This window comes from Labeo rohita, chromosome 21 (genome assembly GCF_022985175.1).
Source record: "Labeo rohita strain BAU-BD-2019 chromosome 21, IGBB_LRoh.1.0, whole genome shotgun sequence".
Taxonomy (NCBI): Eukaryota; Metazoa; Chordata; class Actinopteri; order Cypriniformes; family Cyprinidae; genus Labeo; species Labeo rohita.
The window spans coordinates 25,881,156-25,896,550 of NC_066889.1; the positions used below are offsets into that span (position 1 = coordinate 25,881,156).

At 30.0% G+C, this 15,395-nt stretch overlaps 1 protein-coding gene across 3 annotated transcripts in view; it reads left to right on the top strand.

Annotated features, from left to right (window-relative positions):
* pde8b (phosphodiesterase 8B) overlaps nucleotides 1-14,403 on the top strand; it is a 64,663-nt gene extending 50,260 nt beyond the window's left edge. For all 3 annotated transcript variants that reach the window (XM_051092432.1, XM_051092431.1, XM_051092433.1), the window contains exons 17-22: nucleotides 78-276; nucleotides 1,942-2,159; nucleotides 2,242-2,380; nucleotides 2,454-2,621; nucleotides 4,102-4,231; nucleotides 7,097-14,403. In XM_051092432.1, the coding sequence (XP_050948389.1) occupies nucleotides 78-276; nucleotides 1,942-2,159; nucleotides 2,242-2,380; nucleotides 2,454-2,621; nucleotides 4,102-4,231; nucleotides 7,097-7,206 (964 nt within the window). In that variant the 3' untranslated portion in view covers nucleotides 7,207-14,403. The remainder of the gene's footprint in view (nucleotides 1-77; nucleotides 277-1,941; nucleotides 2,160-2,241; nucleotides 2,381-2,453; nucleotides 2,622-4,101; nucleotides 4,232-7,096) is intronic.
* Nucleotides 14,404-15,395: the final 992 nt, after the last annotated feature.

The following is a 15,395-nucleotide window of genomic DNA, read 5'->3' on the forward strand; positions in this document are numbered from 1 at the left end:
TTTCTTTGTGTAGCACTTATTTTTAATGAGACAAGTTTTGAGTGCTATAGTGTGTGTGTGTGTGTGTGTGTGTGTAGGCCGCTCTCATACCTGGGGCTGAAGATCTTCTCTGCTTTTGGCGTGTGTGAGTTCCTGAACTGCACAGAGGCCACGTTGCGCTCGTGGCTGCAGGTGATCGAGGCTAATTACCACGCATCCAACTCTTACCACAACTCAACACACGCCGCAGACGTCCTGCACGCCACAGCCTTCTTCCTGCGCAAGGACAGAGTCAAGGTAACCCTGACAGCCAATCAGAATACAGAAATAGAAATGTTTTAATTTATAATTTGGTAAAAAATTAAAACATAGGCCCAAGGTAAGAAGAGCCTTCTAGAACAACCAAGTACTTTTACTGATGATTTTTTCATTTACTCAGACCTTTCATCAGACCTGAGTTTCAATACCTGATCGTTTATTCAAGAGTTTTTTTTCTTTTGGAATAAATAAATTATATGTTAAATGGTATTATTTTTTTATTTAATTATCATTTTTTATTTAATTTTATAATTTTAAATATTAATAAAAAAAGTAATTTTAATTTAAATAAAAATAAACACTAAAATAACAATTTAATTATTTCATTATACATAAATGTATAAATTATAATATAATTTTATAAATTACAGTATAATATTATAAATTATACGTTATAATAAAATTTTGTTATAGATGGCCAAATAAAAACTAAATGTCAGTTGGAGCTGAATTTTATCAAAATGATCCATACTAATTTATATTAAATAGTGGTTGACTAGTGTTTCTCAATAAGTAAATATACATTTTATAAATATACATTTTTAAAATATTCTAAATATTATATTATATTATATTATATTATATTATATTATATTATTAGAAAAAATAATATTGAATGATTATTCAATTTCAAAATAAAGTTTTGTCATTTCAATTATACATTTAATATTCATATTTACCATGAATTTATAATATAAATAAATATAGAAATTATATAAAAATATATATTCAATATATATTTTTATATATGTTTCAATAAATAAATATATAATTTTTATAAAATTAATTATTATATATTTTATTTCAATTTTTTAAATTACAATTGTTAATAAATATTCTAAATATTATATTATAAAAATAATATTCAGTGATTATTCAAATTCAAAATACATGAAGTTTTGAAATTTCAATTACAATTGAATTATAGTTAATTATAATTTGTTTATATTTTCTATTAAATAGTTCTCAGCAAATAAATATGCATTTTATAAATACAATTGTTAATAAATATTCTAAATATTATATTATATTATATTTTTAAAAATAATATTCAGTGATTATTTAAATTCAAAACACATAAAGTTTTGACATTTAAATTCTACATTTAATATTAATATTTAACATGAATTTACAATATTTAATAGTAATGTCCTAATCTTTATTAAAAATCATGTTAAAATATTTTATTTCGTATAGATTTATTTAACATATTTAATATTTAATATGTATATATTTTTTATTAAGAAATATTTATTTTAAATGATTTTTTTAAATAAATAGTAAGATATTTCTATTAAATATTAACAATTCAGGTCATGATATTTATGACATGCCACTCAAGGTTGATGTTGTACATTTTTGATGATACATATGCAAACTCTTGGGGGAAAAAAAACAAGAACAAAAGACACAAAACATATTTAACATTAATTTGTAACATGCATGTTCAAAATATTTGAAACATAAATTGTGCATTATCTATTGATGAAGCCATTTAAGTTACCACAGTTACTGAATGATGCCGTTCATCTCACAATGGCCAAATATTGGCAGATAAATCAGTCAGTCACTTATTATTAAGCTGGTCTAAATACTTTTGGCTTATTTATAAAATTGTCTATGGTATCTGTGTTGTGTTTGCAGGGAAGTCTTGACCAGCTGGATGAAGTAGCAGCACTGTTGGCAGCAACAGTCCATGACGTTGATCACCCGGGCCGCACCAACTCATTCCTGTGCAATGCAGGCAGTGAACTGGCCATTCTGTACAACGACACGGCCGTCCTGGAGAGTCACCACGCCGCTCTAGCGTTCCAGCTGACTGTACGAGACAGCAAGTGCAACATCTTCAAAAACATGGAAAGGTATCATCAGCTTAATCATACATTTCATAAGACTCGACATATGATCAACAACCAAACTCTTTCAACCTCTCAATATATGCAGGACTCAGTTTCGGACTCTACGGCAGGCCATAATAGACATGGTGCTGGCGACGGAAATGACGCGGCACTTCGAACACGTCAATAAGTTCGTAAACAGCATCAACAAACCCATGAGTGCTATTGAGGAGACGAGCTCCAATGTAAGACGCACGTCACTGTGTTTCCATACTGTGTGAGTACAGTCTAACTAATGGCGATCTGCATGTGTTACAGAGTGAAGGCAGTGATTGTGAGGGGCAGGCCAGTATTCGCAACTCTCCCGAGAATCGTCTGTTAATTAAACGGATGCTGATTAAATGTGCCGACGTGGCCAATCCCTGCAGGCCTCTGGAGCTCTGTATCGAATGGGCTGGTCGCATTTCAGAGGAGTACTTCGCTCAGGTAAACACATTCAATCACATTCTCACCCATGTGATATATTTGATTGGACCACAAGAAGAGTTAAAGGGATAGTTCGCCCAAAAATGAAAATTACAGCATGATTTACTCACCCTCAAGCCATCTTAGGTGTATATGACTTTCTTTTTTCACACGAATACAATCTGAGTTATATTACAAAATGTCCTGGCTCTTCCAAGCTTTATAATGGCATTGAATGGGTGTTGAGATTTTGAAGTCCAAAGACGTGCATCCATCAGTCATATAAAGTGCTCCACATGGTTCCGATCTAAGATGTAAGATCTAAGACTCCTAAATAGATATTTTACCATCTTTGTGTGTTACAAATTATGTAGGAAAAGTAATAGATTAATATATGACAAGAGTGTAACTTAAAAAATCTACGTCATAACATGAGCTCTGAGCTTTGTCACAAAAGACTAGATATAAGAAATTATGTATCAGTTCAAACTTAAAATCTCAAAATTCATCCTTTGAAAGGCATTTTAAAATCAGACATTGTATTGCCATGAAATATGTACATCAAAATCATTTTACAAAATGTTTTCATTCATGAATTATAAAAATGTAAGTCTGTGTTCAAAAGCGGGAGTGACAGTTAAAAGGTTAAAACTTTACCTAGATGTTTATGACTTTCGTCTTTCAGACGAATACAATCTGAGTTATATTAAAAAATGTCCTGGTTCTTCCAAGCTTTATAATGGCAGTGAATGGGTGTTGAGATTTTAAAGTCCAATAAAGTGCATCCATCCATCATACAAAGGACTCCACATGACTCTGGGGGTTAATAAAGGCCTTCTGAAGCAAATCAATGCATTGTATAAGAAAAATATTCATATTTAATACTGCTTTTCATGGCTTAATATTTACAGATGCTAGTCCATATTGCGGTTTGATTTAAATGTAATGACCTACTTTTGATTAATTAGTCCAAACTTTGATATATTCCATGACATTCTGAGTTAAACTGTAAATTCCGTTTTTATGACTGGATTCCGCGATTCCGTCCGTGTTTACCGCATCACGGAAATCACAGGGCCCTATATAAGCCAGGAGGAGACTGATTTTTCTTTGCTGTAAACAAAACGCAAGCTAGAGAATACAGTTTATAAAGCTTTAAATATGGGTATTTTTCTTACACAAACGCATCAGTTCGCTTCAGGCCTTTATTAACCCCCCGGAGCTGTGTGGAGTACCTTTTATGATGGATGGATGCACTTTATTGGACTTCAAAATCTCAACACCCATTCACTGCCATAATAAAGCTTGGAAGAGCCAGGACATTTTTTAATATAACTCCGATTGTACTTTTCTGAAAGTAGAAATTCACACACTCCTAGGACAGTTTGAGGGTGAGTAAATCATGGTGAACTATCCATTTAAGAAGATGTAATTTTACAATAAGATGTCTCCACTCTCCAGTCATTTGCTTTTTGTATTTGCGATCTCCCTGTTTCCGTAGACTGACGAGGAGAAAAGACAAGGTTTGCCGGTTGTCATGCCAGTGTTTGACCGGAATACCTGCAGCATTCCTAAATCCCAGATCTCGTTTATCGACTATTTCATCACGGACATGTTTGATGCCTGGGATGGTAAATATACACACACTCACACACGCAACATACTGGCAATTTATACTAATTAGTTTTGCATATGTCTCAATTTTTGCAGCCTTTTTGCAAAGTTTTGACATTTTTGATATCTTAGTATTTCCTCAGTGTTATAATTTTTCCTTAATATGTTTTAATTTTTCCATTAAATAGCTGGAGTTAGATAAACTAAAATATAAAATAAAAATCTAAAAAAAAAACTCAGTATTTATGTTATGACATTTGCGTTCAACCTCATAGCTGCATAGATACTATTATGGTTTTTATTAATATTTTAAATTAGTTTTTATAAAGTTTATAAAGTTTTAAATATGGATATTTTTCTTCAGAAGGCCTTTATTAACCAACCGGAGCCATGTGGAGTACTTTTTTATGATGGATGGATGCACTTTATTGGACTTCAAAATCTCAACACCCATTCACTGCCATTATAAAGCTCAGAAGAGCCAGGACATTTTTTAATATAACTCTGATACATTTTTTATTTAATATTTATTTATCATTTAATACTAAAAATATTTAATTGAATATTTATTTAGCATTTAATGCTGATATTTTATTATTTATTTTTATATTTATTTTATTATTTATATTTAATATTTATTTTGTTTCAAGTAAAATAACCCTTTCTCACAGCCAACTAAAAACAATAACACTCAAAAGACAAAAGGTTTTTTTGCAAATCATACATTACTCTCATGTTGCCAGAAATGATCTTGAACTGGTTTATTAGTTCGTTGCAATGTTTATGATGATTTTATATTGCCAACAAAATCACTGTAAATATAACATAACCATGAAATATTTCACTCAGCTCTATTACAAATCCAGAAAAAATACAGAAAAGAAGAGTAGAAAATGATCACACGTTAATGTGTGTCTGCGTTTGAGAGAAAAACAGAGAGAGAGAGAGAATACTTTCCCAGGCATCTTTTGACTCATCTGGTTCTCCTAAAAGAGATGAAATGGTCCATTAGCAGCAGTAGATGTTGGACCGGAGGGGTTGAGAACGGGGGATGTATTAGATGGTTGTTGAGAGGTTGTGATAATGTTATCCAGAGGTTGAGCTGATTGTGGCGAGCTTTGGAAACTTTTGGTTCTGTGTTTCCCACTGAGCCGAACCCCAGAGAATAAACCTGCTTACTGTCAACACACAACAAGCGTGATGTCACGGAAACTTTAAAAATGGTGGAGAGGGGCAGGGGGTGAGTGTGTGTGTGTATGTGAGAGAGAGAAAGAATGTGCATCTGTGTGTGTGTGTCTTTGATTTCCGTAGTCTGGGGTCAGGATGCAGTGAAGCAGAATCTCTTGAGCTCTCTGCAGATTTAGTTCCCAAGGTCACGATCAGGTCAGTTTATCATAGAGGAGCTGTGTGTGTCTGTGTGTGTGTGTGTGTGTGTGTTTGACCGAACCAGCGGGGGGCACTGAAAACATCCTCAAGAGGATGTACCAGAAATCTGAGAGTGTGTGCATATGTGTGAACATTGAAAATGCCATATTTACGCTCATGCAAACATCAACACACACACACTCACCCGTCTGTACTCCGTCTGCCAGAAACCAATGTAGCAGAACAGATGGTGAGATGAGAAAGAAAAACATTAGAATTATCAACACTTGCTTACTGTTACATACTAGATAGATAGATAGATAGATAAAATATAAAATGAAAAAATAACAAAAAAGATTACAAATCTTTAAATACACAAAATACATATAAAATGAATTTAAGATTTTACTATTGTTTTTAAAGATACAATTTTTATATCTGTATATTTCATTAGGAATTTATACTAAAATGTAACTAAAAAATAAAATTAAAAAATATAAATATAACAAAAAATTTTAAAGACACAAAATATATATAAAATTAATTTAAGATTTTATTGTTTTTTAAGATAGATAGAATTTTTTATAAACAATTTTTCTAAAATTGTTTTATATGTGTGTATTTTATTAGGAATTTATACTAAAATGTAACTAAAAAATAAAATAAAAAAATATATAAATTAAAAAAATTGAAAAATCTTTAAAGACACAAAATATATACAAAATTAATTTAAGATTTTATTGTTTTTTAAGAGATATGATTTTTATAAACAATTTTTAATAAATTCATACAAATTTTCTAGTATTATTTTATATCTGTATATTTCATTAGAAATTTATACTAAAATGTAACTAAAATAAAATTAAAAAAATATAAATATAATAAAAAATAGATAAAATGTATATAAAATTGTTGTTTTTTTAAAGAAATAGATGACAGATCTTTAATGCCAGAGAAAATATATATCATTAAAGATTTTATTGTTGTTGTTATTATAATAGATTTTTATTTATATAAACAATGTTTTACAATTTTATAACATTTTTCTAGAATTATTTTATATCTTTATATGTAATTGGTTATAAAAATATACATATCATAAAATATAAATAGATAGAAATTTTTATTTATATAAATAATTTTTTAATAAACTATTTTATAGCATTTTTCTAGAATTATTTTATACCTTTATATTTCATTAGAAATGTATAGAATTGTTTATAAAAAATATAAATATCATAAAATATTAATATAAATGTAATACACTTTAAAATAGATTCACTTAGACAAACTAAAAAATAAAATAAAATCTTGAAATCTATAAAGACATAAAATATATGTACAATTTATTTAAGATTTTATTATTATTTTAGTTAGCATCAGGCTGTTAACTGTTGTTAATTTCCTAAACCCAATTTCTCTCTCCCTCTCTTAGCCTCCATTTTTTTTTACGTTTATCAGGCTATTAACTATTGTTATTTTCCTAAACCTAATTTCTCTCTCTTTCTCTCTCTCAGCCTTTGCCAGTTTACCAGGTCTGATGGAGCATTTGGCAGAAAACTACAAATACTGGAAGAACTTGGATGAGATGAAATGCAAAAGCCTGCGGCCTCCGCCTCCTCCGTGACCCTCGTGACTCGCTCACCCTGGAGGTCAAAGGTCAGAGATTACGCTGTGAATGTAGCATCTCCGCCGGGCCTCCGAGATTCCGTCCACTGAATGCAAATCAGCAACCCTGTTTCCCTGACGAAGCTCCACCCCTAGCGACAATCGCCCGGTAACAAGGGTAAAACACAAACAAACGACAAAACGAATGCACTTTATCAGCATACAGTCAGTCCTCTTCCAGCATCTTTCTTCTCTTCTTTTTTTAAAACCCCTCTGTTCTCCCAGCTGTTTTTAATGAGTTCTGAACAGTGATTTTTTGTAATGTCTGACACAGAAGACTGATCTCAGTCCAACAGAAGACTGTATATACTATATACGCTCAAATATGGAACTGAAACGTGAGGTCTGTGACTACACACATGCAAACATAACATTAACAGACATGTGGGATCACAGATCCGAATGCCAAAAGGGCTTTATTATTTGGATTTGGACTCTGAAGTGGCTATTTTGGAAACCAAAAAGGACCTAATAGCGAGCCCTGTGGCACACCACATTTTCCCCCTTACTGATTTGTTAAAATTCAACACGGATGGAATATGTTGACACAATATTGTGGACAGAAGCAAATGTCAAGTTGCCAAAACAGAAGACGGACGATGAATGGGTATTGACCAGCACTGAATTCAATTCAGTGTGCGAGAATGTAAAAACTGCGACGGATCAGCCCGCTGCGGGCCGTCATTATTCCGGCACTTTCTGTATCAGAACGACTCAAGCCTTTCTCAGACTCCAAGGACTGGTGTGTAATAATCAATAATTTTGATATAAATAGCCAATAATAACAAAGAAATATATATTTCTCAGAAACACTGTATATCCAGACACATACTGTAACAACGTGAAGCTTGACGACGCGAGAGTGTGTGTGCGCAAGAGAGCGAGTGTGTTTATGTTACGATGAATGTATTAGCATACTTTTTACATTTTACACATGACGGTTAACATTCCTACTTCACGCAAAAGTCCGTACGGATGCAACATTCCCTTATCGTCAGAGTTACTGCGTGTAAAGTCCAGCACAGCCTCATCCGAAACCACGATGGTGGGATCGCGCATATTTTAAGTGTTACACCATTTTTAAGTATTATTTATTTACAAAAAAACTCTCTGGCTGTATATCGCTGTTGTAAGCTTACACCATGGACACAAATCGGCGACAGGCTTCAAACGCTTTTATAGTCCAAAAACCAGCGCCAAAGGTGCGTTTATAATCAAACACGATGATGAGTTTTAAACAGATGTTTGGCTGCAGCCGTTTCGACTGGAAAAAGAACTCGATTTCTTGAAATCTGTCTCACCAGACATTTTTTAAAAATACACACAAATGTTTTTATTAAACGTAGCCATTGGTGTCATTTGTTATTTGCGCACCTCATTTTTACCGGGTTGCATTTGGACACGTATTGGCTCGCGGACAGGCTTAGTAGGAATTTATGAAATGTTTATATTCGGTCGACGTTCGGCCTTTTACTCTTTATGCGTTGTCGGAAAGGAGCTGTCGAGAACTTCATCTTCACAGCGAGCGTTCTAGAACGTTCTGCACCGAGTGTTCTAAACGCGATGACATCATAGGCAGACAATTCCACAATGCCCTTGTAAGATGGCAGCGGGTGTTTTTGTTGTTCTTAGGCTGGCGATGCATCACAGCGAGTGTTTTTAGGCACTTCAGACAGCATTGTGCGCTTGAAGGCATGCGGTGCACATTCAGCAGCTCGCAGGGTTTTGATTTTTCCTCTTTCCTGTTCTCTCATCCTTCCTGATTCTATCTGTTTCCCGCCCTTTTTTCTTTTTTCTTTAATGTGGTCGCTGGTTTTGGTAGCACTTTTGAAGCTTGTATATGTAAGGTATTTTATAAAGTGTTCTTAATGCATTATTACAAGTATTGGTTTAAATCAGACAATATTTGTAGCTGATAATATCAGGGATTCTTTTTTCTAATTAAAAAAAAATAGGTGTAATGTATTGTGGTTATAATTATGAGTAAGAACGTACAACTGATTTATTATACAAATGCATTAAGAATTTCTTTATGATGTACTATATATGCATGCTTAATAGAAATTATACTAGTCCATTTACCCCTTATTTGGAGCTCTACAGATGAATGCTGAAGTACAAATTGTGAAGGATGCTCTTGTCGCCCTCTAGTGGTGAATCCAGAGATCCACACACATATTGATGCTGTTTCTTAGTTGTTTTACATAGGTGAAATTGTTTTGTTTTTTAGTAGTATAGTAGTATAATGTTTTCCCTAAAGTTAGTGCAACAAAAAGCTCCTCGTAACACTACCAGTCAAACGCTTGGACGCACTAGACTGAATTTGTGTTTATGATTTTATATGTACATACCAGTCAAAAGTACCAGCAAGATTTTGAATGTTTTTTTTTAAAGAAGTCTATTCTGCTCACCAAGCCTGCATTTATTTGATTCAAAGTACAGCAAAAACAGTAAAAATCTAAAATATTTTTACATTTTAAAATAACTGTTTTCTATTTAAATATATTTTAAAATGTAATTTATTCCTTTGATTTCAAACCTGAATTTTTAGCATCATTACTCCAGTCACATGATCCTTCAGAAATCATTCTAATATTCTGATTTGCTGCTCAAAAAGCATTTATTATTATTATTATTATTATGTTGAAAACAGCTGAGTAGAATTTTTTTCAGGTTTCTTTAATGAATATAAAGTTCAGAAGAACAGCATTTATCTGAAATAGAAGTCTTTTGTAAGATTCTAAATGTTTTATTATCAATTTTGATCAATTTAAAGCATCCTTGCTAAATAACAGTATTAATTTCTATCATTTCATTTCTCCCCCCCCAAAAAAAAAAAAAAAATTATACTGAATCCATTCTTTTGAATAGTATAGTGTATAACATTACAAAAGCATTCTATTTCAGGTAAATGTTGATCTTCGGATCTTTCTATTCATCAAAGAAAATATATAATTTATTTAATTTTATTTAATTTTATTTTATTATTTCATTTTATTTTATAATTTATAATTATTTTATAATATAATAATTTTTATATATATATATATTTTAAATGATGTAAAATTAAAAAAATAATAGAAATGTAAGTCACGATTTTTCAGCTGGAGCTATTTTTGATGTTGATTACCACAGAAAATCATGTTGATTCATCCCTCTGTATTTTATTTTATTACTTTATTTTGTTTTATTTTATTTTATTGTTTTTGTTTTGTTTTTGTTTTTTAAAAGCAAATATTAAAAATATTTTAATAATAAAAAAAAGCAAATATAGCAATTACAACAGTTTACTTAAGAGTTCCAGATGACCTAAAATAAATGCTGATCTTTGGGGAAAAAAATGTACTTAACTGTTTTAAATGTTATTAGTAATAATAATAATAATAATAATAATAATAATAATAATAATAATGTTTCTTGAGTAGCAAATTGCCATTTTAGGATGATTTCTGAAGGATCATGTGACAATATAGACTGGAGTAATGATAAAAATTCAGCTTTGCATCATAAAAATAAATTACATTTTACAATATATTCAAATAGAAAGCAGTTATTTAAAATAGTAAAACTATTTCACAATATTACTGCTTTTGCGTTTTTTTTTAATCAAATAAATGCAGACTTGATGAGCTGAAGAGACAAAAACATTACAAATCTTACAGTTCAAAAACTTTTGACTTATTTTTTTTTTTCCAGATAAATGCTGTTTATTATGATTTTCACAAACATATAAAGCAGCACAACTTTACTATTGATTACAATAAAACAAATGTTTCTTGAGCAGCAAATCAGCATATTAGGATGATTTCTGAAGGATCATGTGACACTGAAGACTGCAGTAATGATGCTGAAAATTCAGCTTTGCATCACCTTTGCATTCAAACAGAAAACACTTATTTTAAATTATAATAATATTTCATATTTTACTATATTTTTAATCAAATAAATACAGCCTTGATGAGCAGAAAGGCTTCAAGGTTTAAAAAAAACACTCTAAAATATGAAAAATAGCCATAATAAAGACCAAGTAGGTGTTTCCCAACATTTAACTGGTAGAAAACACAAATGTGCATCCTTTATGTACAGGACGTGCTCTCATTTAGCGTCATTTTATCCATGTAGATGTTTGAATATTAGCGTTTCGCTGTACGTCACTGCCAGTTTTGACATCCTGTAGTGTAAAGCGAAATGAATTTCCATTCCGCTCATCTGTATTGACTGAACAAAGGCACAGTAACCTGTAACGCACAATCAACAAACGCCAGTAGAGGCTCGTCTCATTTGACTCGTCTCAGACGGGTCTTGATTCTGGGTTTGGAGCCGAGTGAGATAAAGCCATAGAACAACCTAGAACTAATAATGGAAGTGCAGGTCATAAGATGATGTATCTATTCTCTCTTTTCCTGTCCTCCACCCTGCTCATCCTCTCTCTTCCTGTCTTTCTGTGTCGGAAAAGCTCCTGCGTTATCCTGCTTCATAACCGTTGCATATTGCGTTCTCACACACAGGGTTTGTAGGTAATTTAAAGTACAAAATGTTATAGGGGAGAATCCCTTTTTAAGCTCAGATGTTTTGACTATGAATTTATATGGACTCTTTTACAGATATTAATATAAATATGTAGAGTTTAGAGAGAATATTCAGGTTCATGCCTTAAACGCTATTATAAAACGCTCCTCGTTCACTTGTCAACACTGACTGAAAGCCTCTTTTAAAGTACTGAGTGACTGAACGACGTGACCATGTGATTGTTTCATTCCAAAGGTCCACTGTAATATTAACATGATGTTGTTCTGGTGGTTGTTGGTTAATTTGGTTACTGGTGGTTTTGGTTGTTGTTTGTTGGATGTTTAGTGATGTGCTTAAAAGAACGGCCCGAGCATGATGTTTGTGACCACAGAAAATCATTTTGACTCATCCCTCTTTTTTATTTTATTTTATTTTATTTTATTACTTTATTTTATTTTGTTTTTATTTTTTATTTTAAAAAGTAAATTATTACAAATATTTTAATTAAAATTAAAAAAGCAAATATAGCCATTACATTGGTTTACTTAAAAGTTCCAGATGGCTTAAAATCAGACATGTAAAACTCATATTTATAATAATTTAAAATAACAAAAATTAAAAATAGTTTATAGTATTATTATATTTGTATAGCTAAAAATGTAAGTCACAGTTTTTCAGCTGGAGCTATTTTTAATGTTGATTACCATAGAAAATAATTTTGACTCATCCCTCCGTATTTTATTTTATTTTATTTGTTTTATTTTTTATTTTAAAAAGCAAATTATTACAAATATTTTAATTTAAAAAAGCAAATAAAGCCATTACAGTGGTTTACAGTAGTTTCAGATGACTTAAAATCAGAAATGTAAAGCTTATATTTGTATAAAACGTGTACAATGAGTAAGTAAAGCATAAAGAATTAGTAGTCACATAATAGCAATATATATTGTTTTCAGGATGTTTTCATATTAAAAGTTCCAGATGGCTTAAAATCAGAAATGTAAAACTCATATTTATAATAATTTAAAATAACAAAAATTAAAAATAGTCTATAATATTGTTATGTTTGTAAAGCTAAAAATGTAAGTCACAATTTTTCAGCTGGAGCTATTTTTAATGTTGATTATCACAGAAAATAATTTTGACTCATCCCTCTGTATTTTATTTTATTTTATAATTTATATTTATAATAATTAACAATTTAAAAATAATTTATATTATTATTATATTTGTAAAAGTAAAAACCATAGACAATAATTTTGACTCATCCCCCTTTATTTTATTTTATATTATTATTTTATTTTATTACTTTATTTTTGTTTTATTTAATTTTTATTGTTTTATTTTAAAAAGTAACTTATTAAAAATATTTTTCAGCTGGAACTATTTTTGATGTTGATTACCATAGAAAATAATTTTGACTCATCCCTTTGCATTTTATTTTATTTTGTTTTGTTTTATTTTATTATTTATATTTATAATATTTTATTTTATTACTTTGTTATTACTTTTTTAAACCAAATTATTAAAAATATTTTAATTAAAAAAAGCAAATATGTCACATTTTTATTTTTTATTTTATTATTTTGTTTTATTTTATCATTAATATTTATAATAATTTAAAATTGTTAAAAATAATAAGCTTTTTTTTTTTTTAAGTGTACAACTTCCAGAGGACTTAAAATCAGAAATGTAAAGCTTGTATTATAATAATTTATAAATAAAAACTAATATTAATAATAATTTATAGTATTATGTCTGTAAAAGCAAAAATGATTTCTGGTCTCTGTGTTTTATTTTGAATGTTTTTTGGGTTTGTTTGTTTTTTTTTATAAAAAAAGGGAAGAGTCAAAGTTTGATTTGAAGTCAGTATGTTGCCATAAATGCTATTCGAGAACCAGAACATTGAATTAAAGATGGTTAGTGTTATCTTATAGTTTCACCTATTAGGTTCATATTTTAATACATTCAGTTTCAGCTTTATTTATTTCAGATTTACATTGACTTCCTCTCTTCAGTGTAAAGGTGGCGGAAATGTTTAGGCTCATGGGAGGCGCTCATGCTCCGTCCATTATCACTAGCAGTACATTGTTTAAAACAATTTTTCATCTACCCGAGGTATAAAAAAATTCACTGTGTAAACTAACGACTGATCAGTCCATAGTCAAAGTGTCATCCTTCACATGATCCAAGGGCTCCCTTATTAGCATACCACGATGACCTCACAACGACATCATCACCGGGGGCGGGTCCTGAGACGCAGCCTGTTCGATTAGCGAGCCTGAACCGAATTGATGGGTGCAGATTATGTGCCAATTACTGTATTTTTTTGAAGTACGGGGAATGAACGCTAGCATCATCCCTGGCGTAAATGTATATAAACTATTTTTTATTGAACAAATACATCACTGAAAGTAAAAAATGGTCACATGCCATTTAACAGGTTTGTTTCGTTGAAGGATTTTATTTTATTGTATTGTCAGTTGTACAAAAAGAAAAGATTCAGTGTTGCATAAAATGTCTGTTTGCTTTGTTTACTTCTGTTCGATTCTGTCTCTGCATCTGCTGTCGTTTGGAGACGCCACTCCAACTCTGAAACCATTGTGTTTGTGAGACACAGAAAAAAGAAATAAAAATTTGCAATAAAGTGTTTTTGATCGAATTGACATGGACACACCAAGCTTTAATCAGTCTTTTAATCAGCTTTGTCAGTTAAAGGAAACACACAAGCATACATTCAAGAATCACATTGATAACACTTTACTAGCTTAGTTTCATTTATTTTACATTTCATTTATATTTTATTTTGAATATTGTTTAATTTATTTATATATATATATATATAGTAATTAAAAATATGTATATATGGGTCAAAGACGTAAAGGGCTTAAGCATAAAAATAAGTGTAATACTGCTTTAAATTGTTGTTTTTCCAATAAATAAATAGGTTTGTGTAATTATTTTTTTTCTAAGCAAAAAATAAATATACATTTTTCCCTAATTTACAGATGACACCCACTAAAATGTCATTCAGTGTGAATCATGTCAGGCATATTTACAACAAAAATCTATTTATGACATTAAATTATGAAATTACTTTTACCTTAAACACTAATTAGTTGTAATTCTGAATTTTTAAAATTTGCCACTATCCTAGGTTTTGTCAGTAAGATTTTTTTACACATTTAAAACAATAAAATTTAATATGCTTCCTTATTCTTTTATATTTTAATACGTACAAGTCAGAATAAGCATGTTGTTTAAATTTTTACATAAATATTGTGACATTTTATTCTCCGAAAACTAATTTGAAACCTTGAAGGTAGACACTTAAAATTACATTTAATGACCTTTCTATGGACATAAAATCACTTTGGTAAATTTCTTTTGATGTGGACACTAAACATCTTAAACATCTTTGACCCATATATATATTTACACATAATTGTTGTATTATAAAATCATTTGTAATTTATTTTAAAAATACAACAATTATATATATATATATATATATATATATATATATATATATATATATATATATATATATATAAAATAAATTGTTTAATTTTTAAAATAAATTTAATATATATATATATATATATATATATAAAATTGTTTAATTTTTAAAATAAATTT